This window comes from Eubalaena glacialis, chromosome 10 (genome assembly GCF_028564815.1).
Source record: "Eubalaena glacialis isolate mEubGla1 chromosome 10, mEubGla1.1.hap2.+ XY, whole genome shotgun sequence".
In the NCBI taxonomy this organism is placed as follows: Eukaryota; Metazoa; Chordata; class Mammalia; order Artiodactyla; family Balaenidae; genus Eubalaena; species Eubalaena glacialis.
The window spans coordinates 15,292,764-15,319,949 of record NC_083725.1 but is presented as its reverse complement, the minus strand read 5'-3'; the positions used below and the strand labels follow the sequence as shown (position 1 = coordinate 15,319,949).

At 50.8% G+C, this 27,186-nt stretch overlaps 1 protein-coding gene across 1 annotated transcript in view; it reads right to left on the bottom strand.

Annotated features, from left to right (window-relative positions):
• Positions 1 to 2,195: 2,195 nt before the first annotated feature.
• DSCAML1 (DS cell adhesion molecule like 1) overlaps positions 2,196 to 27,186 on the bottom strand; it is a 346,359-nt gene continuing 321,368 nt past the window's right edge. The window contains exons 20-33 of the mRNA XM_061203579.1: positions 23,581 to 23,720; positions 17,117 to 17,270; positions 13,537 to 13,654; positions 12,993 to 13,156; positions 12,602 to 12,700; positions 11,660 to 11,848; positions 10,996 to 11,283; positions 9,382 to 9,537; positions 7,569 to 7,599; positions 7,302 to 7,420; positions 6,847 to 6,999; positions 6,003 to 6,197; positions 4,434 to 4,745; positions 2,196 to 2,662 (exon numbers count right to left, since the gene is read on the bottom strand). Coding sequence (XP_061059562.1) covers positions 2,196 to 2,662; positions 4,434 to 4,745; positions 6,003 to 6,197; positions 6,847 to 6,999; positions 7,302 to 7,420; positions 7,569 to 7,599; positions 9,382 to 9,537; positions 10,996 to 11,283; positions 11,660 to 11,848; positions 12,602 to 12,700; positions 12,993 to 13,156; positions 13,537 to 13,654; positions 17,117 to 17,270; positions 23,581 to 23,720 — 2,585 coding nt within the window. The remainder of the gene's footprint in view (positions 2,663 to 4,433; positions 4,746 to 6,002; positions 6,198 to 6,846; positions 7,000 to 7,301; positions 7,421 to 7,568; positions 7,600 to 9,381; positions 9,538 to 10,995; positions 11,284 to 11,659; positions 11,849 to 12,601; positions 12,701 to 12,992; positions 13,157 to 13,536; positions 13,655 to 17,116; positions 17,271 to 23,580; positions 23,721 to 27,186) is intronic.

Genomic DNA, 27,186 nt, shown 5'->3' with positions numbered 1-27,186 from the left:
CCAGTGGTTAAGGAATCAGACGCTCTTGGTTTGAACCTCATCTCCATCTCTTCCTGCTCCTCTAACCTTGGATAACTTACTCGGCTCTCCAGGGCTCCAGTTTTCTCACCTGCCTAATGGAGATGGTGATGCCGACTTCCCAAACCTGCCGTGAGTTTACATCAGCCAATCTTCAATGAGAACTCGGGGCTTGATCATTGGGCCTGCAGTTTGAGAAGTGACCTGCAGGTGGCGCATGCAGCCCTGGGGAGGTGGCCCGTCCTCCAGTGATGGAAGGAGTCTGGAGGGCCTTTTTTCACTAATGCCGCTAGCAGGTACTCCCGGGTGCATCTTGGCTGTGGGGGCTGAGAGGGAGTCTCCCCAAGGGCCTAGGAGTCACCCAGGAGCACATAACCTCTGCCCCCTCCCCTCTTTCATGCCAACAGCCCTCCCCCTGCAATGTAGTTACCCATGGGTGGGAGCGCCTGTGTCCGCACTCGCTGGGGCTCAGGAAATGTTTGTGGAATGAGCTGCTTATTGGAAAGTGCTTCTATCCAAGGTCATGCATGCCAGGGAGGGCTTCCCTGTGGCCCGGACTGACGGGTACAACGCACATCCTGCACACACCTTCCTTTCCTCCCTCCCTCCCTCCCCCCCTCCCCAGCCCTGGGGTCCCCTTCCCTCTTCCTTCTCTCCGTTTTGGGGAAGGGGTGGTGGGAACAGTAGGGCCCAGGCTCACCTTCCTTCCAGATTCCCGGTCCACAACTCAGTCTCGACTTTGGGTGCTGAGCTCAGGAGCCCCCTTTGTACTTCTGAGGGGCACTTCCTTTTCACCCAGGGGGCCTGGCCACCGTGGAGGGGCACCGTGAACTCCACGCCCCTGGGCTTTGGCATTCTCCTAGGTCTTTCCCTCTCCTCTGCCTATCCAAACCCTCACGTCCTTGGAGGCCCAGCTCATGTGCCCTTTGACCCTCTTCTCAGAAACGGCTCCTTTGTGTACCTGCACGTGGGTGCGATTCCTTCCACCTGGAATCTAATTGCAGCTCCTCTGACATCAGGTGCCCGCTGCCTCATTCTCTCTGGCTGCAACCCATTCCCCTCCTCCATGAGCCCTTTTCACCTCTCTGACCTCTGATGACCTCACTCCTTCTCCCTTTGGCCTTATCTTGTCCTAACAGTCAGCCCAGAACTTCAGGCTCTGGCCGGACCCCCAGGGTAATATAATCTCTCCCTCCCTTCCCAGTTTAGAGGCATCTCTTACACAACTTAACTGCCCACTAGCGGTTAGCGTAGCTTTGTTCCCCTGGCTACACTGCTTTCTCCCAAAGGAGAGAAGCCAGTAGACACAGCCTCCCACCCCCATACCGGCTCCCCAGCGCTCTCGCCAAGGTTGCCTCATTTTACCGATAAGCAAACTGTGGCTCAGAGGGGTTTAGGAGCTCGCTCAAAGACACACAGCTGGTCCTCTGTAGGGCCCAGCACAGAAGTGCTCAAGGAGGCGGCTTGGCTAATGGAAAGCATTTTAAAAAGTTTAACGTGCTGAGCTAAAGCCCGGCTTCTCGAAGTCTCTCCCTGAGAGACAGACGGCCTGGTATAGGGGCCTTTCCTCCCTGCCTCCCCACTGGCCCTTGCCAAATGGGAAAAAAGCCACCATGTAGAAACATAACCTTTATTGCACACGGCGCTGGGTCTTTTTTCATAGAAAAAGGTATCAACACATAAGCATCTGCAAATTGAAGCAACTCCTGGTTTTCTTGGAACAGTAAAATCGCATGCAGTGTCTCTGAGTTGGGATTTTGGTCTTTGTCAAAACCACCTAGATTGGAGGGAGGGTGAGTAGGAGGGAAAAATTGCTGAGCCTTTGTGCCTCTGTCTCAAAATAAGGTGAGAGAAATATATAGATATATAGCTTGTCGATGTGTTCCTCTCTCTCTATATATGTATATATCTCTCCACACATATTTTGTGGGGTGGGGAATTTGACTAGCACTGTCAAATTCTTTGTGCCCTGGCTTCATGGAGAAGAAGAAAATAGTTTCATTTGTACAAAAGAGTTCTATGTACAAGCGTTCATGACTTGGGGGTTGTCTTTCCCTTATTGGTTGGTTTTTGTCTGTCAATTTAATATAAATAATGCAGGAAATCAGCCCAGCTGGTGTGTGAGGGCTGGAGGTGCAGACAGGTCCAAGCGGAGGGCCGCTCTTCTGGTTATGCCCCTACACCAGGGTGTAGGATTTGGAGTAGGCCCCGGCCCCCTGCTTCTGAGACCTCCCTACCCCTGATGTGCTCATCTCGAGAAGTGAGTCCCTGGAGCCCCCCATTTTGGTGTGTGGGCCCCCGGCCCGCGGAGGCTCAGTGCTGGGGGCCGGAGGAGCGGCACTGGGGGCAGCCGGGGGCTCGGCAGGGGTGGGACCGGGTGCCGGGGGCGCCGTGCCGGCTGGGGGAGCTGGCATGGCCAGAGTCCTCTGAGGTAAGGTGGCTGTGGCGGCGGCCCCCGGGTGCGGGAGGCCCAAGGGCTTGCTGGCAGGGTCCAGGGTCAGGTGGCGAGCCTGGGGCTGGTAGGTTCGAGCCAGGTTCCTGATGGAGGCCTCGCGGGGCGGGACCACGGGGCAGGGCTCCCGCCCGTCTGCCTTTCGGAAGAAGGCCTCCGACTTGGCGTAGAGGGGCAGGTTACAGTAGTCACCTGGAATGGAGGAAGCAAGGACGTGTTAGCGGCAGAGGCCTCTTGGAACCAGCGGCCAGCTTCTTCCCCTACCCCTACCCCTCAGTCTTCTCCCTGACCTGGCATAGGAGTCCCTCCACTAGACGGGCAGTAAAGAGTCGAGGAAAGATGCGTTACTTGGCCTCTCTGAGCCTCAGTTTTCTTATCTATGAAATGGGGGTAATCATATTTCCCTACAGGAGTACTGTGAGGAGGGAATGAGATAAAGTAAGAAAAGAGCTTCAGTACAGTGGCTGGCGCACAGCGATGCTCAGTAAATCGATACCCATTGTTAATTGATCACTATAGCCGATCAGCTTCAGCTGGCGAAGAGCTCATTTCTAAACAGGGATGTCCTAAGAGCTCTGGCTGTTAGAAAGCTTTTTTTTTTTTTTTTTGGCCATGCCACGTGGCTTGCGGGATCTTAGTTCCCCGACCAGGGATCGAACCCAGGTCCATGGCAGTGAAAGCGCCAAGTCTCAACCACTGGACTGTCAGGGAATTCCCTAGAAAGCTTTTCTTTACTCCGAGGAGGAAAGGAATGTCACTCCCTGTCACTTCCCCACATTCAGCCCGATTCTGTCCTCTGAGGAACCCTAGAACAAGGCCTTCCCCTCTTTCTTACCGCGGCCTTTCAGACATCTGAAGTCAGCTACATTTCCCCATCCCTCTCCTTCGTCTCCTCTTCTCCAGGCAGAATGTTCCTAATTTCTTAAGGTGCCCCCACGGGACAAGCTTCTAGGACCCTCACATGCTGATTCCTCTGCCCTGTGAGCACGCTCGCCTGTGCACGTGCCTCTCTCCCGTCCACTGTGCCAGGCGCTTTCCTTAGGTCACCTCGTTTAGTCCCCACAGCCCCCTGCATAGGTTAATACCTGCCTGCATTTTGCAAGTGAGGAAACTGAGGTTCAGAGAGATTAAGTAATTTGCCCAAATTCACACAGCTACACAGGGAGGGGGAGTCATTCAGGGCTGCTCGTCTCCTAAGTCTTTGTAATTTCTGTTACCCCAGGCTCTTCTCTAGATGACCCTGAGCCCCTAGGTCAGCACGGCCACTTAGCAAGGCCAGTGCTGAGCAGACCAGATTGCCTGCTTTGACAGCCTGGGCCTTGCACCCTGTGGCCCTAATGTCTGTAGGGGGCTTCCCTGCTCCCCTCCCCCTGGTTATCCTAGACCTGCCCTGCTGACCCCAAAGGACATAGGCTCTGGCCAGGCCCCTGGAGTCAGATGGTTCCCAGTCAGGCTAGGTCATTGCCCACCATGAGGTTTGGCCACCACGGGCTGAACTGCCAGGATTGCTCCTTTGGGTCTAGATTAAGTTCAAACAGTATTGAGACCAATGGCCATTGGGCAGCTGACCCCATAAGCAGTCTCTTTCCATCCTGGCATAGCTTCAGATTAAGGGAATGATCACTACTTAATGAGAACCTACTATGTGCCAGGCACGTATATCATTTCTAATGATGCTTATAACAATGCAAAGTATATGCTATCAGTTGCATTTTACAAATGAGAAAATTAAGGCCAGAGAGGTTAAATGACTTGCCCAAGGTCACAGCGGTATTAAGAGGTTAAGCCAGGATGTGCGCCCTGATCTGCTTGCTCCCAAGTCCTTGTTCTTTGCACTACCCCCCGACTGCCAAGGAGCCGTGCTGGGCTGGCAGGACCCAGATGCAGTTAGGGCTAGGTCTAGCCAGGGCTCGTGGGGTTTGGGGGCAGGGGACACAGCAAGGGAGGTGGTCTGAGCGCTCACTCTTGTTGGCCCGGTGAGGGATGGGCACAGCCACATTTTTGCCCCGGTCTGCATCCTGGGGCTTGGGTGGGGAGGCGGTGAAGCGGCAGATGCCAGGCTCTGAGGGTGTGCTCATGGATGTCATGCTGTCAGCATTCTCATTGGTGCCTGTGGTCATCTGGTCAGAGGAGCTGTCGGAGATGAAGCATTCGGTGATCTCAAACTTGGCATGCTGCAGTTGTTCCTCCAGCTTGGCATGCTCATAGGCCCGGGCCAGCTCCTCATAGGTGGAAGAGGCACTCTCAGTGGACACCATGCTGTTCCGTCCTTTGTCTGGGGAGATGGAAGGCACAGAGTTGAGGGGAAATGAGTGGCACACCCCATATTCACTGCAGCATTATTTACAATAGCCAAGACATGGAAGCACCTGTATGTCCATCGGTGGATGAATAAAGAATATGTGATATATATATATATATATATATATATATATATATATATATATATAAATATATATATAAATACACACACACACACACACACACACACACACACACACAAAATGAGATATTACTCAGCCATAAAAAAGGAAATCTTGCCATTTGGGAAGATATGGATGGACCTTGAGGGCATCATGCTAAGTGAAACAAATCAGACAGAGAAAGACAAACACTGTATGATCTCACTTACATGTGGAATCTAAAAAAACCCCAACAACAACAAACAAAACCCCCAAGCTCACTGATACAGAGAATAGATTGGTGGTGGCCAAAGGTGGGGGGTGGGAGTTGGGCAAAATGGGTGAAGGTGGTCAAAAGGTACAAACTTCCGGTTATAAATAAGACATGGGGATGTAATGTACAGCATGATAACTATAGTTAATAACACTGTATTGAATGTTTGGAAGTTGCTAAGAGAGTAGTTCTTTAAAGTTCTCATTATAAGAAAAAAAATTGTAACTATACATGGTGATGGATGTTAACTAGACTTACTGTGGTGATCATTTTGCAATATATTACAAATATCAGATCATTATGTCATACACCTGAAACTAAATGTTATATGTCAGTTATATCTTGATAAAAAATAAAGTGGGTTTATGGGGAAAGGGTGTAAATGAGATCAGACTGAGCAGTTCCCCTACCTATAAGCCCAGCAGCCATCTGAAAGCCTGACTATGGAGTGGACCAGGCTCACAAGATCCTGCTCTCCGCTTGTGAAGGTAGTGGTGGTGGCAGAAGTGGGATATTTGATGTGCTGCCTAATGAAGGGCAGAACATCTTTCATTCTTGATAATAAGCATCACCGTCTGAGCAACACTTAGCCTTTTCTCCAACAAACATCATGTGTACCATTTTCTCTGTCATCTTTTGGGAGAGCAAAATGAAATCCTTGACCAAGCAGAGCTCCGCTAGGTCAAGTGTTTTTGCCATAGCCACAGAGTGAGTCAGTGACCAGCTGGAAATGAAACGGACCTGTGCCTTGGACTCCAACAGCTGGCGGGTAGGAGTTGGGAAAACCGAAGGTGGAGATGGGTAATGGGGGAGCTGGAGGAGAGTGAGCAGAGTGAAGGCAGGTCCTCGGGCTCACCTGTGTCCTGGGAGAGGCTGGCACTGTAGCTGTCACTCTCGGTGACAGTGACACCATGCTGGGAGCCCACAGTGCGCCAGTCGGAGGTGAGGGTGCGGGCGGGTGTGGAGGCCTGGCACTTGGTCAGAGTCCACTGGCTTGAGTACCGGTTCCGGGTGCTGTGGGCTGACTTTACATTCTTCCTGGACACTGGATCTGCACAGAGGAAGCAAGAGCTAGTACCCTCCAGCTGCAGGCATTCAGGCTTGGGCAGCTGGCATTTACCAGAAAGGGCAGCAGGAGCAAGGGAGGAGGCAGAAGCAGCCACAGAAGCTCCCCTGGGAGAGCTGAGCGAGCTGCCTTTCCTGACCATGCAGCTATCTGTGGGGGAGGAGAGCAACAGTGTCGGGCACTGGGCGGCGTCCTAGTCCTCCCCGGCCACCGTGTCTTTTCCTTCAGCCTGGGAAGAATGTCACCTCATCTCCTGCTGCCTCATGACTGTCCATTCACTACAGTCCTGGATGTATTCATACAGGATGAATACATACAGTCCTGGATGTATTCTATGCTTATGTCCAGAGTTACAGTGGAAGATGCAGAAGGCCCTTGGAGAGAAAGAACAACTAACCCTCTCAAAATTTCTAGGTAAGGAAACTGAGGCCCAGAGAGATAATGTTAGTGACATGCCCAAGGCCATAACTAGTGAGTCTATAATCAAGGTCTCTAGACTCTAATTCCAGTGCTCTTTCCCTTCTTCCATGCTGCTCCTCCCTCCTTTTTTTAAAAAAAATGTCACCTCTGTCTTATGCTGTGCCCACGAAACCCCGTGTGGGAGGAGGGCTGTCTCCCCGGGGAGAATGCATACTGGTGCCTGGTCGGATGTCAGACATGTCGATGAGGGGTCCTGTGCTCTGGATGAGGGCTGGGTGGTGCAAGGAGACACCGGTGCAGAAACTCTGAGGGTTGACAGCTTGGCTGAACTCAGCATCAGTCACAGGGATGGTGGCCTTGTCATCTCCTGGGGGAAGAAGTACAATCAGCAGCAGTCCTTCCCTTTGGGCACCATCTTTGCTTCCCAAATTTCTCTTTGTCTTTATCCAACAGTGAAACCAAGAAAGGTCAGGTCAAGTCTTCCCATTAACGGAGGAGGAAACCTAGTCCTTGAGAGAAGCTGCAGCGAGTTCCTAGGTTGTTGAGTTGTTGATGGGGCTGCTTCTGGAACCCTGGGCACTGTGTGAGGACTGGTGGTTGCCCTTCGTGGGATGTGGCCTGGGGAAGCACATTCAGCAGGACAGAGAGCTCACGGCACCTGTCACTCACCCAGCTGCTTGATGCCCTCCTTGTCCTCGATGAGTAGCTGGACCCTGGGGATGTCAATATGTAGCCGTGGGCCCTGGGGTGGTCCCTTCACGGGGGTGTCAAAGCTTCGGTTGTTCTTGCTGTGGAGACAAGGGCTGGAGGTGGGTGACTCAGCAGCCATAAGGGGTTGGGGGAGGGGTTTTGCAGGACAGTGGGGTCTTAGAAACCTGTACCCTGAAGGGAGGAAGGGGGAGGGGAGGAGAGAGGAAGCAGCTATGTGACACCCACCTTATCAACATTTCTGCCAAACTCTTTGCATCTGCAAAACAGTAGAGAGAGGGGACTGAGTGAGAATGGAGTCTGAGAAGGATGAGAATTGGAAGAGGCATGGGGAACAAGGTGGGAGAACTTCCTAAAATGGGGCCAGGGCTTGTCTCCTGGGAAGAAATATAAGGAGTTCTGAGACAGTCCAAAACATAAGGTCTCACTGCTCCCAATTCAGGATTTGGCTCAGTTCTGCTTTCCTTTCCTCAGATTTTTATCTAATAGGGAGATCCTTCCCAAAGCAGAGGGTATGTAAAGTGCTCCATCAGCTTCCTGAATTGACTCTAATCAAACAAAACATCATAGCAGTCTGGAAATGGGCATCAGTGGTAGGTCTATCCTCAGTTATCTGTTGGGGAGAGGAGAGAGTGGGGAATGAAGTAGAGGGGGTCAATGGGTATCTCCAGATGACATCAACCAAGAAGCTTCATTTCCTTCTCTAGGGCATCTGTCCCCAAAAAGTCCATGGATGGATTTGAGTGTCACTGTTTTGTCTCAGAGGAGCCTTGAATAGGTTCAGGACTCTCAGGTTAGGAATTGATAAGAGAGGAGAAGCAAAGGACCCAGGTAATCCACCTGACCTCTAATAACTGAGAATGATCTGTTAGATCGAATCTAGCTTCATGAACGCATTCAACCATCTATCTACCCACTCATCCATCCATTCATTATTGATCTATCCACCTGTCAATCCATCCCACCCATACATCATGCATTCATTCAACTACCCATCCATCCATCCATCCATCCATCCATCCACTGATCCAACCATTCATCCATTCAACCATCAACCCATCCAACCATCTAATCATCTGTACAACCATCTGTTCAACCATTCATCCAATCATCCATTCATACAACCATCTATCCATCTTATCATCCATCTATCCATCCAAGTATCCATCCATCCATCCTTCCACTGATCCAACCAACTAACGATTCAACTATCAATCCATCAACCATCCAATCTTCCATCCATGCATCCAACCATCCATCCATTTAACAACCATTAACCACCGACTGAACCATCCTTTCATCTACCCAACTCCTAAACAAACACCCTAGGCAGCCTTAGTCATTCCCTCTTCTGTGCTATTATTGTGCCTTGGCTGTGAATTCTGTAAGGGCATGGACTGTTCCTTCTTCATTCATCTTTACAACTCCAATATCTGGCAGTATCTACGATACAGCAGATACTCAATAAATGTTTTCCAGATGTGTGAACAGACATTTATTAAGCAACTAGTGGGTCCTGGGGAAATCAAGGTAAACCAGACCCATTCATGCCAGGCTATGGTAGCAGGTGTTGGGACAGGGGATGATATTAAAAATATTTAGCACCTGACAAGGCATGGAAACAGCTCAGTCAAACCAGAGCAAAGTCCTAGAGGCCACTTGCAGGTCTACTCTTTAGTGGCTGGGTCCTAGGAAAGTCTCGGGGATCCTATGTGAGAGAATGGAGCATCCAGGGTAGAAGGGAGCAACATCTATTTACCAATCAACATGGAAATGTTTAAATATTTTAACAAGCAATATGGTTTTACCACTGTGTACCTCTAAAAGTCAGCCCTGGTGAGGGCAGGCACAAAGTCCTGGGGGCATAGAGGAGGAAGCAGTGAACAACAAAGGGGTTTCAGAAGGCTGGAGTGGCAGCTCTCCCTTCAAGGGGACACGGGCACTCTCCCATGTCCAGATGGTGCTGTGAGCCAGTGGAAAGTGGCCAGCATGGCTGAGGGTCAACACTCCCTCCCAGGAAGCCCATAGGAAACTCGCCCACCTCGGAGTCGCTTCAGCCGCTTCTCTTTCCTCTTCTTGCGAACGATGAAGAGCAGTGCCACACCCAGCGTGGCCAGGATGACCGGGCAGCCAATGGTGAACAGCTTCTTCACATCGTCCCCCTCGCCTTGTGCAGACTTGATGGGCGGGATGGTGCCTGAACAGGGGTGAAGAAGGGAGTCAGACATCCCTTATGAGTTGAGTGTTATGCAGAGTCTCACGGGCAAGGTAGCCCTTGGACCTCTTTTGCTGTTTTTGGTCTCACTCTGATCTCTACTTCCTGGTGCAGAGCCCCAACTCTCCCCTCTGCTCCCCCTAATTCTGGTCCCATCAGGACAGCCATGAACAGTTGTGTAGTTTTTATACTGCATATGATATTAATAACTTCCTTTTAGAATTTTCCTAAAGTCCCTCAGAGATAGTCTACTGCTTGTTGGAGTTCAGTGTTCATTTCTAGAACGCTGAACTTAGATTCCCACATCCCGCTGGTAAGGTTGAGGGGGATGGTGAGGACCGTAGGAGAGAAAAGTCAGGGAAGTGGGATCCTGTGCTCTCTTCCCCAGATGGAGGCAAAAGCCACTAAACACCCTGCATTCTCTCCCTGCTCCCCAGCCCGTGGGCGAAATCTGCTAACCTGGGGGCCTGCAAGGAGGCAATGCTGAGTTCTCCTGCTGACATAGCCTTCTGCCAAGCCCTGATGCTTGCTTGTTTCAAAACCTCACTTAAGAGTCATCTCCTTCATGAAGCCTTCCTTGTTTGAGCCCATCCCCTTCCGATACCACTTTCATTCTGTTTCCTTAACACATAGGTAGACTCAGTTTAGCTTGTGACAGCTGGTCCCTATGAATTCAGCCCTCTATGTGCTTAAATGCATGTGTGTGCATGAGTGTGGGTGCCCCCATGTGGCAGATACCAGTTAGTACTCACTAAACATCTGTGTGCTCACCTACATTCCCCAGACTTCCTGGCAGTTAGGTTAGAACCATGTTACTAGTTCTGGACAACAGAGTGCGACTAGAAATGATGAGTATTACCTCCTGGCCAGGGCAGTTAGGAACTGCTGTGCCTTTTTCCTCTCTCTCTTGTTGGTGACCACGGAGGCTACATGTTCAAGACGGCATAGCTAAAGATGGTGGCCAGCCAACCCTCACAAGGTGTTATGAGAGTGAGAAACAAATCTTTATTGAATCAAGCCATGAAGCTTTTAGTGTTTACTTGTTACTGCAGCACAGGCTACCCTGTCTTGGCTAATGTACCATCTGAGCAGAGGGTTCTTATAGGGCAGGACCGCAACTGCCTCTCTACCTCCCTCTCATCTCTTTGAAGCAACGGAGAGCAAGGGTTGCTCCTTCAAGGGCCCTCTGTCTTTAGCGTTACTGACCTGCTTGTCTGCCTATCCATCTGTGTTGGTCACAGGTATATCTACCCACTTACCTGTCTACCCGTCTGCTGCTCCTTGGCCTGTCCTTTGCTTGCTTATTCACCTGTCAGCCTTTGTCCCTGACTGTAGTCCTGCCTCTTTTCTACTTGCGTGTCTATCTCTTTACGTGTCTGCCTCTCTGCCAGCTTCCCTGGCAGCACCCTGCTCCAGTCCTGCCCACCCTTTCCGACTCACTGCCATCGTAGTCCAGGGTGGCGAACTGGGTGGTCTCGTTGCCGCAGCCAGCGCTGTTGCAAGCCCTCATGCGCAGCTCGTACCACGTGGCCTCTCGCAGCTCGGTCAGAAACACCTCCCCGGACCTGTTGGCGCGCAGGCCCTGCCAGGCCCAGGTGCCCTTGGGCCGGTACTCCAGCACGATGGCTGTGATAGGGCAGCCCCCGTTGCTCCAACCCTGCAGGTTAAGCCGAGCATGTGTGGAGTTGATGTGGGTGAAGAGGTGCTGGTCTTTGCTGAAGGAGGGCTCTGGGGGGCCAGAGGGAGAGAGAGAGGTTAGAGAGACTGGGAAAGATTGCCCTGGGGCAGCTGGGACCACAGTGGCTCCAGGGGATCAGTGGGAGGTGCAGATGGGAGTAGGGATGCTCCAGGGGACAGAGGGGGAGGAAGAAGAGGAGGGAGAGAAGGATGAGGAGAGAAGGGCCTGGCCAAGGAGGAAGGCAGATGCAGGAAAAAGGAAGAGGTGAGCCACCCATCTGCCATCCCACCGCAGGGAAGTGGGGTCAGTTTCTCATCACAGATGCTGCAGTGATGGGAATTAGGTGGAGTCTCCCCTAGAGTCTCCATGCTTCCCTGTGCCCTCCTTCCCCACCCCAGCAGCCTTCCATCCCATCCTGGGCCTTACCCCGCCCGTGGGTCTTGGCCTCGATGATCTCACTGATGCGCCCGGAGCCCACGCTGTTCTTGGCCGCCAGCTTCACCTTGTACCAGGTGCCACACTTGAGGCTGTCCAGCCTGAAGGACCGCTCGCTCGAGCTGACGAACACATCCTTCCACTCCTCGCTGTTGTCCACCGAGTACTGCAGCACGAAGCCTGCCCGGGAGGTTTGCCTGGCTCAGGTCGGGCAGGGCGGGGCCTGGGGTACCCCAACAGGCATCATGGGGCTGGGCGCCGCAGGGGGCAGGGAGGTGCTTTGGCCATTGGGATGGGGTGGATGCAAATTAGATGCAAAACGGAAAGGCCCTTGGGTGAGTTGTAGGGCTCTCTCCTGTCAGCGCTTGTGTTAGGGTTGAGAAGCCAAGGTGGGGAGGGGAGCAGAAACCAGAGCTGTGAGGCTTACAAGGGGTCCTTTTGAGACCCTACTACTACTCCATATTTAGTCCCCTGGCCCCGGAGCGTCAGCATCCCTTGGGAGCTTGTTAGACATGCAAATTCTCAGCCTCTACTCCGGACCCCCTGAATCAGAATCTGTGCTCTTACAAGATCCCCTGGTGATTCATATGCATGTTTAAGGCTTGAGAAGCACTATCTAGAACATTTGTCTACTTTTACAGATGTGGAAACTAAGGCCCAGAGAAGAAGACAGGCTTCCTAAGAAAACAGACGTCCTCAGGTTCGCACAGCTCACCAGTGGCAAGGAGGGTGGGTGTTCTAAAGCCCAGACGTCTAGGCTGGTATATTTTCCATGGCACTTGGGTTAACTTCCCTGTGGTCTGAATCGCCCCTCCCCCATTATTTCCTAAGCATCATGAGGACAAGCAGTGGGAGTGAATGAAGCCCCTCCTCTGCCCCTGGGCCCAGAATTCTTTCCCCTGCCTCCCCCCTCCTCATCCAGACCCCTCTCACCTCGGATGGAGCTGCCCCCATTGTCACCTGGAATCCAGGTCAGGGTGATGGACGAAGCGGAGGTTTTGGAGACAGTTAGGCGGGGTTGGTCCGGGGGAACTGTGAGGGGAGAGCCACCAGCCCGCACCAGAGGGTTCATCTCTGACACTGGGGTGGGTTGAGGGCGAGGGGCTGGCTCTCCCACCCTCTTGGTGCCACCCTCACTCCTGCTCATTCTCCTCTCTAGCCCTCCTGCCTCCTCTCCCACGGGGACCCTCTGATCCACCAAGGGTCTGTCTCCCCAATGGCGGGTCTTCTTCCCTTCGACAACCCTCTCTCTCACACGATGGACTTCCTCCCACTCCTCCATCCCTGTCCCCAGCAGAGCCCCACCCGCCACGCAGGGTCTCACCTTGCACCAGAAGGTTGACGATGATGGTGTCGAAGCCTCCAGTGTTGGTGGCTGTGCAGGTGTAGTAGCCCGAGTCCTCAGCCTTCACGGCGCGCAGCAGCAACGTGCCGTTGGTGTGGATGAGCCGGTGCCCATCCATGGACACGGGGATGGCCGAGTCTTCACTGCAGGGGTGGGGGATGGGTATAGCAGGCAGCCCCTCCTCCGGGGGCCTCCCCCAGGTCTGCAGGCAGTTAGAGCTGGGAGCAGTAGGGGGCTGGCTTGGGGACCCTGGATTCTTGGGCTGTTACTCAGTGCTTCCCGGGCATATCCAGGAATCTTGGCCTCTTCAATCACCCAGGGAAGGGAGATCCTTGGCAGCCAAAAGAGGGGAGCCAGGGAGGCCAGGCCTGTGTGTGAGAGTGATAGCCGTGTACCTGGCTGGGCCCCCCGCAGGGCTGGAGGTGACTGAGTTGCTGGAAGGGAGGGACATTGGTTCTCTTCATGGCCCTTCTGCTGTGCCCATCCCCGGGGGTCACCTATCCCTGCAGGGTCCCGCACACACCTGTCCTTGGTCCACTTCACGGCGGGGGCTGGGTCTCCCACTGAATTGCAAGGCAGCCGGACATCCCTCATCCAAGGTGTGGTCACGGTGCCCCCAAAGGATATGATCTTTGCTGGGGCTACAGGAGAGAAAGGATGAGAGACACCCCACTTTTGCCACCAACACCGCACTGGCTCCCCTTTCTCAGGGCTCCTGAATTTACAATTCAAGTCCTCCTTTCCCCTACCTGACCGCTACCTTGGGCTTGGGGTCTGGGGAGAGTCCAGGAAATTTCAGATGGGAGTCATTGATTCAACAAACGTTTATCAAACACCTGTTTGGGCCAGGTTCCAGGAGGCTCTGAGGAGCCACAAAGTGCATAAGATCCATTCCCTGTCCTCAAGTTGCTCACCCTCCAAGAGGGAGACAGATACTTAAAAAAATCATTAGGGGGCTTCCCTGGTGGCGCAGTGGTTGAGAATCTGCCTGCCAATGCAGGGGACACGGGTTCGAGCCCTGGTCTGGGAAGATCCCACATGCCGTGGAGCAACTAGGCCCGTGAGCCACAACTACTGAGCCTGCGCGTCTGGAGCCTGTGCCCCGCAACAAGAGAGGCCGTGATAGTGAAAGGCCCACGCACCGCGATGAAGAGTGGTCCCCGCTTGCCGCAACTAGAGAAAGCCCTCGCACAGAAACGAAGACCCAACACAGCCAAAAAAAATAAAATAAATTATTAAAAAAAATTAATTATACTGTTGGAGTCTCTCTCAAGTAAAGTATCACTTAAAAAAAAAAATCATTAGGGTGAAAAATACTATGGTAGGGGTAGAGACAAGTAACCCTCGGAGCAGAAAGAAGGAGGAATGAACTCTGGCAATGCAGTGGTGGTGGAGGTGAAGGCCAGGGGCGGCTTCTGGAATTGGAAGCTTTGATTTGAATCTTGAAGGCTAAGAAGGAATTCACCACACAGAGAAGGAAAGGCATGTCGGAAGGGGGAACGGCACTGAGTAGAGGCACGGGGGCCTGAAGCACACGATGAGTGGGAGGATCCTTTGGGGTGACCAAAGCCCAGGGTGAGTGAAGAGTGGGCAGCAGAGCCGGGGCCAGAGCGGTGAGCAGGAGGAGAGCATGGAGGGCTCTGCTGGCACCTCAAGGAGGCTGGGCTTCCCCTTGAGGTTACGAGGAGGCTTACAAGTAAGTAGTGATATGTTCAAAGTAGAGTTTTAGATAAATCCCTGGCTGCTTGCAGAGGATGGTTTGGTGGAGGTGATCTTGCAGGATGAAGACCAGGGACAAGACGGTGGCTGGAGTGCAGGCGAGAGGTGATATAGCATGGTGGAGAACAGACTAGGGGCTCAAGGGAAGAAATGCCAGGATGTGGGGTCTCCCTAGTTTTGGGGAAGAGATAGAGGGGGAGGTGAGGGTGACTTCCAGGATTCCAGCTGGGCCAACCAGATGGGTGCTGGTGCCCTCGTGGAGTTGAGGCACACAGGAGGAGGAGCAGGGTAGGTGGGAGAGACGGGAAGATTCTGCTCATGCTAAACCTGGGGGACACCCACGGGGGTAGCTGGAAAGCCGTTGGATATAAATGTTTTGGAGCATGAGAGAGATGACTGGACCGCACTGATGTGCGCTCAGCAGCAGAGTGACTGAGGTCACCAGGAGGGGGACTGCAGATTGACAGAGGAGTGGCAGAGCCCTGGGGTCCACAACATGCAGGCGCAGAGGAGGAAGGCATGTCCCCGGGGAGACAGGAGCACGCTGAAAGGACCCTGATGCACAGGCGGCATCACGGAAAGCAAAGGGAGGCAAAGATGCCAAGGGCCCAGCGAGACGGTAGTCGTGTCAGGCACCTTGGAGATCTCCAGGCCCAGGGTTGAAAGTGTTAAATTAACCAAGCAACCACGTGCTTTGGGGGACCACAGTCAGCCCCACTGAGCCACGGGACCCTTCTTGGGGAGAGGGAAGATGTAAGGTGGCTGAGGAAGCCATGCTTAGAGGTTTGGGTGCAGGGAATGGAGGTTCCTCTCCTCTGAGGGCAGCGCCGGGGTGACGGGTTTGGGACAGTAGGTGAGGTCTGGAGGAGCTGCCGAGGAACAGAAGGCTGCCTGGGGCAGTGGAGGACCGCTGGGGGCCAGAAAGACGTGGACTGGGCAGAGGGGCCCAACGAAGACAGCCTCCGTCGCGGGCAGAGGGAAGTGTTGGGGGCCTCGGGGATGGCGCCAGGGGCTCTAGAGATCCCGTTCTAGACCCAGTTCTGCTCTGTGGCTGGGACTGGCTCCTGTCCCTCCACCTCCCAGGGCTGCTGTGAGGACAGAAGAGCATGATGTCCACATTTGAGGAAGTACGAAGCCCTCTGGGAACATGTTCCATTTAATTTCCACAGGGGAAGGGGCCAGCCTTCAGCCAAGACGCCCAGGCTCTCAGACCATGCTCTGGGCCAGCGCCAGCTGTCCTGGGAGGATCGGAGGCCCTGGGCCCCTGCCCTCCTGAAGGAGACAAGTCCAGAAGAAGGGGTGGGTAGCCCCTCTGGGAGGAGGGGCCAGGGGAGGTTAGACACCTGAGGCCACGTGGAAAGAGCCCCGACTTGGAGCCAGAAGAGTTAGCCCACCACTCTCAGCTGTCTCTGCAGACCGTGCCACTCTGGCCTCAGAGAGTCCACTGGAAAATGGGATGACAGCCCCTGCTGGCAGGGCAGCTGTGGGCCCTCCGTTCAGTGCCCGCTGACCCTGAGCCTGAGGCCGGGGAGGGCAGGCGCCTCTCGGGTCTCAGCCAAAGGAAGCTGGTCACCCCTGGAGGGTGGCTCGGCTGAGGCAGGCACCAACCATCCGAGCCCTGGTCCTGGGGCCCCAGGGCTACAGCGATAGGGGGCTGTGGGACGAGGGAGGGCCCAGGGAAGCCCAGGGTCAGAGCAGAGGCTGGAAGTCTCGGGCCTGTGTGGCTAAGTCCCATGTCCCAGGGTTAGCGTGGGCAGGAGACCCGGCAGCTCCGCGAGGTGGCCTCTGTCTCGATCTTGGGCTGAGGCCTCAGAACTGTCATTCCCGGTAAAGTGGGGGTACACGTGCCCCCATGCCACACTTATGCCCAGGTCAGGGGTTCGGCGGGGCATCCCCAAGAATAGACGTGGTCTTATTCACCCTGCGTGCCCCATCTAGCCCACAGTCTCCTTCACGGCATGCCCCCTGTAAATGTCTGTTGACTGAACGAACCACCGATCAGTGGGGTCACCCCTGCCTGAGGTGCCCCGGCTTTGGAAGGAGGGGGCCGTCTCGGCAGCTCTCTGCGCCGTGGAAGCAGTGTACCCCACCTCAGTCCCCTTTGGAGGAGCTGAGCTGGGCTGGAGTTGGCAGTTGGGGACCAGGGTGCATTACACCCAGCGCCCCTGGCTAGCGGTGCTGCCTCGAGCCTGTTGTGAGGCTTTCTGGGAGTCAGGGGGCAGCAGAGGCCCGGTCTTGGTGCGTGCAGGAGGGAGGCGGGCAGCCGCCCTCCCCTTACAGCCAGGTCACCGACAGGGTGGAGGGAGGACATCCCCTCCCCGGGGAGAACCGGAATTCTAGGCGGGGGCGGCTTCTGCCCCCTGCCGCAGTCCCAGGCTGCTCACCCTTGCCAGCAGGCTCGATGGTCACCTTCTCGCTGCCGTTGCCCCGGCCGGCAGAGGTGACGGCAGCCACCCACAGCAGGTACTGCTGTCCTCGGTTTAGGTGGGCGATCCGGTAGAAGAGCTGCTCCGGACTCGTCTCATACTCGCTGGGAGCCTGCGGGGCAGAGGCGAACGCATGCTAAGAACCAAGGCTCCTGGGCCTCCACCTCCGCCTCCAGCCTTGCTGGGGGCCCTGGGCTCAGAGGAGGTGATGGCCGGGTTGGGGGCCGGGGAGGCAGGATCCTGCCTAGTCTGCCCTTTCTGGTTTTGGAGCCACACTGAACAGAGTTTGCCCTGGACTTGGCACGGGGCTCGGCCCTGGGAGCTGACGGGCCTGCTCTGGCATGTTGCTGGGTCAGCCTCAGTTTACCTCTTGGACTGATCTAGGCGCTGGCCACTGTGGCTCCAGGCCAGGAAATGTGAGTGTTCTGAGTGAGAGATGGAGGAGGAGGGAGAAGGGAGGAGGGAGGGTCTCAGGAAAACCCTGAGTAAAGGGAGTCTCTGGGAAGAAGCTAAATTACTACATTTGCCTTATTAGGGCTGTAGACAGGCTCCCCCAGCCTGTCCCCACTCAGAGTCACCTCCCAGCCCTACTGTCTAATTACTGCTCCTTCATTCCTCCCCCCCCCCCACCTCTGGGGGACGAAGGAGTGGGAGAGGAAACTAAGAAACCTTCAGGGGGCAGCACTTTATTAATGATGATTAGTGGTATAGATCACCATATATATATTTGTAGGTTATATAAATCTATAAAATTTTTTTAACCAAATGACAGTTTTGACAAGTTGCCAACAAAACAATATCAGATCCCAGTGGTTTTACCAGTTGCTTTGATGAAAAGATTACGTTGCCTTGGAAACCAGAGGCTCAGATATTGAAATGAATCTGAGAAGGAGCTTTTGATAAGCGCTAGTTTGCAGACCTCCTGTCAGCCCCTTCCCTGGTGCAGGCGGGATGGGGCTGACTTTCATTTTATTTTATTTTTTGGTCAGCTGTGGGGAAGGGAAAGCAGGACAGCACCAGGGCATCTTTGAAATCAGGGAGGAAGTCTAGGGAGGGGGAGCAGCCCCGGAACAGATGGGGGGCCCCCAAGGCCAGAGGGAGCTAATAATTAGTTATCTCTGCAGTCACGGGATCCTGCACATACACACCTACATGCACACGCTCACACACACGGACATGTAGACACATTCACACACGTACTGAGGGACAGACCTCCAGACAGATATGGGGTCACAGAAGGACATTCTCTGTCCGCCATGGGAGGGCTGAGGGGCCCAGTGACTTATAATAGGAGAAAACATCCTTTTTGGCCCCAGACTGTCTGCAGGGAGATGCTTGGGAGAAGGTACAGGCATCCCCACAACACACACAGAGCTCCCTGGCAAACTCCTCCTCCTGCCTCCCTTGTGGAGATCTGGCCTTGAATTCAGGAGGTCCCTGAAAGCCACCCTGAGCTCTAGTAGTTGGGAAGTCCTTTCAGGCTGTAGCACTGGGGGACCGTGTGGGTATTTGCAGGTCATATCTGAGCACGAGGCAGGGCAGGGCAGTGGCTTTGATACCTGCTTGCCTCACTTGCTATATGATCCACAGTGTCTCCCATGGTTTCTGGGGCCTCAGTTTTCTCTCCTGCAAACTGAGAAAGCAATACAGCTCGGCCTATCCTGTGTGGTTACAGTGAGGCACATATGAGGCAAGGGGTGTGCAAGTCTTTTGTAAACGGGGAAATGGTCTTCTCCTGGCACATTTTTCTGTGAGGGTGGAGGTGTGTGTGTGTATGCATGTGTAGAGAAAAGTTGAGTGTACTTGCTTGTGTGTGTCAGTGTGTACCTGAATGTACATTTGTGTCTACACAGGGCAGGAATGCTTTGGCTTCCCCCTGAAGGCATTAGCATATTACCCAGATCCTGGGTGCCTTCTTTTAACCTGGATTCCCCAAGAATGTCCTGAAATCACTTTCAGAAATACACAACTCTACTCCCAAATAAAGTCCCAGTGAATCAAAGGTTAAAAAAAGGTAAAACTATGAAAGAAGAAACTGTAGGTTAATATTTTTCTGTCCTAATAACAAAAATAAAGGCAAAAATCATAAATGAAAATGATTTATAAATTTAAATTATACAAAAAGAAAACCTATGGTATAATAAAAACTAGAATCAAAGGCAAGCAAATACTTGCAACATATATGATCAAAAATGGTTATTATCCTTAATATGTAAAGAGCACTTACAAATCAGTAAGAAGAAAACCATGATACACCCAAATAAAAAATGGACAGGGACTTCCCTGGTGGCGCAGTGGTTGAGAATCTGCCTGCCAACGCAGAGGACACGGGTTCAAGCCCTGGTCTGGGAAGATCCCACATGCTGCGGAGCAACTGGGCCCGTGAGCCACAACTACTGAGCCTGCGCGTCTGGAGCCTGTGCTCCACAACAAGAGAGGCCACGACAGTGAGAAGCCTGCGCACCGCGATGAAGAGTGGCCCCCGCTCGCCACAACTAGAGAAAGCCCTCGCACAGAAACGAAGACCCAACACAGCCAAAAATAAATAAATAAATAAATAAATAAATTTATTAAAAAAAAAAAAAAGGGACAAAGGACATGAATTGACAATTACCCAAAGATGAAAAAAACAGCCAGAAAACACATAGCAATAATCAACCTAACTAGTAATCCAAGAAATATAACTTAAAACAAGACCTCTTTTTAAAAAAATCCCAAGTGTCAAAAAAAGAAAAATATATAATACCTTGGATTAGTATGGGCACAAGGAAAAAGTATATACTACTTATAATGCTGTATAAGAAGTATAAATTGGTGCAAAATTTCTGAAGAGTAATTTGCAAACGTGTATGCAAACCTTAAGAATATTCATACTCTTTGTGACCCGGGAATTCCTATAGAAATTTAACCTAAGAAAAAAATAAAACATGTACATAAAAACTTTTATGAAGAACTCTCAATGAAACATTATAATGGTGAAAAATTAAAACAGATTAAATATAGAATAATTGGGGGACTGGTTAAATAAATTATGTACATACAGATAATATTTTAAAAGAATACTTGATGTCATGGGAATTCCCTGGTGGTAAAGTGGTTAGGATCTGCGTTCTCACTGCCAAGGGCCTGGGTTCAATCCCTGGTCGGGGAACTAAAATCCCACAAGCCATGTGGTGCAGCCAAAAAAAAAAGAATATTTGATGTCAAGAATATTTCAATAAAAAAGAATATTCGATGGTGTGGGAAAGTGCCTTCATATGTTACATGAGAAATGCAGATTATATCACATTGTGTAAAATTTTATTTTAATTTTGTAAAAAAACCAAAACAAAACCATGGTATACGTACAGATCAAAGACTAGAAGATTATACACCAAAACATTGCCAATGTTTATCTTTAGGGAATGAGAGTACAAGTAATTTTTACTTTCCTCTCTATATTTTATATATTTACAGAATTTTCTACAATAAAATCGTATTATTTTGATAATCAGAGAAAAACAACAAGTGTATTAAATTGTTTGGTAAAATTTCTAACAGGACTCAATGCAGCTCTGGCCAGCCCCAGGGGGTAATTCCTGGGATCCTGCACCATATGTAGTTTCCCGCAACTATTCTGAGGATTCCGCACACACAAGTTCATACACTCCAGCATGTACACACACACTCAGATTCAGGTGCATTTGCCTCTCACCCCACACTCACTCTCACAGTCTTGCACCATCACATGTACACGAGTGTGCCCTCACTCCTGGAGCTCTTTCATACATGAATTTGGGATGCAGTTGTTTGGAATCTGGAATATATTTCTGCAAAGCAATCATATTACACAATCACACGTGGTGGTTAGGTCCCCTGGCCCCTCGTTCAGCCCAGTCCCTGCCTTGCAACATGGCTGAACTGCAGTTCTCATCACACTAGCACACCTGCCCCACCCCCCATGTGACAATGTCTGATGGGAAATCTCCCCAGGAGAGAGGAGGTTCCTCCATGCTCGGGGCATGAAGAGGAAGGAGGGAGGGTCCCCAGGTCTCCAGCAGCTGGAGGAGGGCATGGGGACCAGGCACTCTGCTCCGGAGCCTGGCAGATGTGTCCCCAGCCAGTTGACTGGGGATCCTGGAGCCTGAGTTAATGAGGAGGCTGCGTTTCCAAATGCCAATCCCTTTGAAAGACTTCATTATCAGAGGAAGTAATGACCATATAAACCCAAGCTGGAGAATGAGTTCCCACCCTCTCATCAATTTATGAAGGGAAACTTGCCCAACGTCTAAGGCTTTACAATTGTCAGGCTGCTAGTAATTCATTCATCAAACACGTATTCTGTGACAATGATGTTCCAGGCACCATGTTCCGCAGCTGGGGACCCAAAGATGAATAGGTAGATGCTGCCCTTGTTCTCACAGGGCCCCTCAGACCAGTGCGGGAGACAGGTGAGTGAGCAGCTAACTGCCAGCGAATGCATTCAGCGTGTGCTAGAGGATGAAGAACATGCCATGGGCGGTAGGATCAGCAGGGGCAGAGGGGTGGGGGGTGAAAGGCAGAGCGGCTGTCCAGACGGTGACAAGCCGAGTGTAACAAGAGCCTAGGATGTGTGTGTGTGTGGGAGGGGCAGGAGGAGGGGGTCAAAAGGGGCAGAAGACATGGCTGAAAATGTTGATTGGAAAATTGGTACAACCCCCCAACAAGGGCAGGGTGTTCTCAACCTAACACCTGCAGACCCCGTGATCCAGGAGTTCCTCTCATAGGCCCAACAGGAACGCATACACAAGAGCACCAAGAGACACAGACAAGAGTTTTCACAGCAGCACCATCTGTAATAGCTCCAAACGGAAAACTACCCAAATGCCTATCAACGGATAACACAATGGATAAATACATTGCGACACACACACGTAATTGAAAATTATACAGAAGTGACAGTGAATGATCTCTAACCACACACAACAATATGGATGAAATTCACAAACTCAAAATAATGTTGGGTCAAAGAAGCTAGGCAAATGGTTTGTGTGTGTGTGTGTGTGTGTGTGTAATATAAAGTACAAAAAGAGGCAATGCTAATCTGAAGTCAGGATGGTGGTTACGCCTGCAGGGGGAGGGTGGTGACCTTCTGGGGTGTTGTCCTGTTCCCTGCTCTGGGAATCCCCCCTTCCGCATACTTGGATGTGTGAAAATTCATGGAGTTGTATAGTCATCATATATGTACTTTTCTGCATGTGACGTAGTGGCTGTGAGGATGGAGAGGAGGGGACGGAGTCATTGAAAAGACATTTCTGGGCTTCCCCTCTGGTAATAGAACTCTGGCCTCACTGGTGAGGAGCGGGGCCACCTACGGCTCAGAGGGTAATTCAGAAAGGCCACAGGAAAGCAGAGAACAGAGGATGAGATGATGACACAATTACCGAGCAATTTCAGGGCAGCTTTCCGGGCTGCCAGAAGCTCGTCTGCAGGTGCTGGGGCTGCTGTCACGTCACAAGTTGCTGATGGAGGGAGAAGCTGGCCTCCTTCTGCCCCCTGCTCTCCCCGGTCCTGAGCACATCTCTTGATAGTACTCATGCCCCCCCAGGGAGCACCCCTCTGCTTTTCCCACTAGACTGGAAGCGCCCCAAGGGCAGGTGTCTTTGCACCTGCTCTTGTAACTATAAGAGGTGTGCTCCAGAGCAGTCACCCAGCAGAACTCTGGTTGAGTGGCTGGAGATAAGGAAAGAGGCAGAGGGAAGGATGCCTATTATGGGATATGGGTGCATATCCCACGGCACCCTCATCCTCTCCTCCCTCTTAGCAGCCCTCAGTAGAGGGCAGGGGTTAGCCCCCCGCACTGTGCCCCAGCCTGGGGGCTGCCCACTTTGCTCCTGGGTTTGGGCAGATAGAGTTATCTCTCAGTCCTCTCCCCTAGGCTAGGCCCAGAGCCTGGCCCAGAGAGAGATGCCCTTGCCTTCCCCCATCTGTCCCCCATCTTCTCCTCTCTCTTCAACTGGTGCCATGCTGAGGGGGCCGCTCAGGGTAGAGCTCCAGCAGCCCTCCAAGCCCGGACTGATCATACTGAAAAGTTGATTCATTTCCAAAGGCCGTGGGCCAGCGAGTCCCCAGTCCAGAGCTCTGGGATCTGCTAGGAGCTTCCTTGGTCAGCCAGACCAGAAGAGCCGAGGCCCTGTCCTCCCACCTGCTTGAACGTGACCCCTGACTCAAAGGAGCTTCCAGGGTTTGTGATAATCTTGCAGCCCCTGGAACAGAGGACTGACCCCAGATGGACTGGGGTAAGGCTTTAGCCACTCTTGGGTGACCAGTGCCCATACTTATCCATGAATCCAAGAAGAAGCACAGATATAAGCAGCCCCAGGGTTTGGCCCAGAAGCCAGCTGATCTACAGGTACTTTCTCTTTCTCCTGTCCTGCTCATCATTTGGCCCTGGGCCCACTTACCGGCTGGCCAGACCCAGGGCTGAAGCAGAAGATGGTGTACTTGCGGATCACCCCGTTGGGCTTGGTTGGGGGGAGCCATGACACAACCACACTGCTAGCGGATGAAGGGACAGCTTTGATGCCAGCGGGGGGACCTGGAACTGAGCAGGGGAAGGTCGGGTCAGTTTAGAGAAAGGAGGAGCAAAGCCTTTGGGAAAGAATGACAGGGTGGGGAGAGTGAGGCAGATCAATCTGGGAGTGCTTCCTGAAGGAGGCATCTCTGAGCTGTGGTTTTAAGGAGGAGGCTCTAGCATGGCAAACAGGTGGTGATTATTAGGGGCTTGTAACAAAGTCTCTGAGATGGAAGCACTGGGAGTGGCCAGTTTCAGAACTGTTTGGCCTGAACCAAGGACTTAAGATACACAAGAAAGAAACAGAACCCATAAGGAATTCATCTTGATCCCAATGACCCTAATCTGATCCCCGCCCCAATGCTCTACTAACAAAGCTTGTACTTAGGCCAAACAAATATACAGGTCACTTTGCTTTTTGACCTGTGAGCTCCTTGAGGCTGGGGACTCTAGAGACTCACAGAGCAGGCCTCCTCCCGAGGGTCAAGGGTCAGTGGTCAGCCAGTGGGTGACTGTGTTTCCTGCCATGTGCTCAGGGCACTGCCCTTGGGGGGCTGGCTAGGCCCTTTCTCTTTTCAGGAGGGAAAGTCTACTTTAGAATTGGCTGAGAAATCCATCCTAAGTGGATCCAATCTGTATGGATTCTGACCTCCCCTTGCTCCCATGTCTGAGCCTGCCTGGCCTGGCTGGGACCCCAGGGCTCTGCCTGGGAGACTGGAAGCATCCTGTTTGCAGCCCACAGTCTCCTTCTTGGTCTTTCCCTTGTATTGTTGTGACTTGTCTTCCCTCCTGGGAGCTTTTATGCTCCTTTGAAGATTGTGATGGTATCCTATTCAACTTATTTTACCTTTCTGAGCCTCAGTTTCCGCATCTATAGGGACATAACAACCACATTAAAGGTCTGTAGTGAGAATTAGTGCTAATTAAAATAAAGCACCTGGCATGGTGCCTAACACATAGAAGACACTCAATAGATTGTAACAACTAGTATTTTTGCATTCCCTCTCCTGACTCTCAGCTTTTAGCACCTACCTCAATTTTTTAAATCTAATAAGTGGTCAACAATTCTAGGTTAAATAAAATAATTAAAAACAGCATCATCATCCACCCAGGGACCTGAACCCAGAAGCTGGCAATCATCCTTAACTCTGCTCTTCCTCACTGCTATAGCCTTGCCATTTACCTCTGCTAGGGGTCTCTGCAGTTTCGGGATGCAAGGGGGTCTATGGATGGCCACTGGGGCAATTTGCAGTGTTCAAATCTTCTCTGTCATTGCATACTTTTTTTTTCTTATCAGTTATTGAGAGAAATATGTTGAAATCTCCCACTACGATTATAGATTTATCTATTTATCCCTGTAGTGCTGTTGGTTTTTGTTTTATGTATTTCAAGGTTATTAAGTTCATAAAAATTTAGAACTGTTTTATTTGCCTAGTAAATTAAGTCTTCTACCATAACAAAGTGTCCTTCTAAGAATGATTTTTTGCCTTAAAGCATACTATGTCTGATATTAATATTCCAGTTTTCTCTTAGTTTTGCATGGTATGTCTATCTTTTTCCATCTTTTCATGCTTAACTTTTCTACATCTTTATGTTTTCGATGTCTCCTATAAACGGCACATATTTGGGTTTTGTTTCATTGCTAGCCAATCTGGCAATCTTTATCTTTTAATTGGAGAATTTAGTCAATTTATCTTTAATGCTATTACTGATATATTTGGGTTTAAATATCCCATCTTACTAAATACTTTCTATTTGTCCCACCTATTGTTTTTTCCTTTGTGCCTTCTTTTGGATTGAGTATTAAAAATACTCTATTTCCCCCTCTCTGTTAGTTTTGCTATAATACAGTCTTTAATTACTTTTAGATTACAATGTGAATCTTTGCCTTACCAAAGTCTAACATTATTAATTGGCACTTTTCTTCTCAGACAATGCAAGGACTTAGAACTTGCATTTACCCTCTCTCAATTTACATGCCATTGTTGTATATTTTAATTCTGTATATATTTTAGATCCCCCTTCAAGACGATGACATGATCACCATTTTATGCAATCAATACTGATTTTGATTTACCCATATATTCACCGTTAATTGCTCTTCTTTCCTTCCTACATCACTGAGTTTCCACCTGGGATCATTTTCCTTCTAGTGAAAGAATACCCTTTAGTATTTCTTCCAGGGCAGGTAGGTTGATGATACATTCTCTCAGTTTTTTTTTTTTTTTGTCTGAAAATGTCTTTATTTCATCTTAATCTTGAAAAATATTTCTGCTAGGTATAAAAATCACAGGTTGATAACTATTTTTTCACACATACTTTAAATATACCATTGTATTGTTTTCTGGCTTCCATTGTTTCTGATAAGTTAGCTGACAATCTAATTTTTGCTCCTTTAAAGGTAAGTGGTCTTTTTTTCCTCCAGTTCCTTTTAAGATTTTTCTCTTTGTGTTTGTTTTTTTAGCAGCTCTATTATGATAAGCCTAGGTGTGGATTTCTTTAAGTTATTGCCTGTGAGGGTTGTAGAGCTTCGTGCATTTGGGCTTGATGTCTTTCACAGCTTTGAAAAGTTTTCAGACATTTTATCTTCTGCTCCATTCTCTTTCTCCTCTTCTTTGGGATATCTTCTCACATCTTCTATGTCCTTGAGTGTGGTCCATGGATGAGCAGCAGTGTCACCTGGGAGCATGTTAGAAATGCAAAATCTCAGGTTCCACCCTAGATCTACTAAATCAGAATCTGAATTTTAACATGATCCCCAAGTGATCTGTATGCACAGTAAAGTTTGAAAATCACTGCTCTATATCTCTTATTTGCTCTTTTACTTTCCATTCATTTGTCTTTATAATGTCAGAAGATATTATCTTCTGACCTATCTTCCAGTTCACTATTTATCTCTTTGGCTGTGACTAACTTGTTGTTAAACCCCTCTAGTGAGTTCTTAATTTCAGTTATTAATAGTTTTTATTTCTAGATTTTCCATTTGATAGCTTCCAATACTCTTAAAATTTCAAATTTCAATTGTTAAGAATCATTATTTTAAAGTCCATATTTGATAAAACCTATGTTTGGAACTCTTGTGGATCTGTTTCTTTTGTCTTTTTTTTTTTTTCTGCTGGCTTTTGTTCACATTGTCACCATTATTTTTTACTGTATGCCAGACACATTATTTGCAAAATTGTTTGTGGAAATAATTTGAGGTCTCAGGTGATGTAATCTTCCTAAAGAGAGAATTCATGTTTGCTTCTGACAGGCACCTGCAATCTGGGGCACTAGCAACCTGAGGTCACCTCAATCTAATTTCTAGGACTGGGATGATTTGAGGCTGAGCTACTTCTGGTCCACTTTTAATCTTAGAGTTCTGCCCTTCATGGTTTCAACTCAAAGTAGGCGGGGGTGGGGGGGGCGAAGGGGATGGGACGAGGGTTCACCAGACGGACCCACACACCCTAGCAGGCTCTGGCCTCCAATTAATGTCTTTCTAGTACTGCTCAGT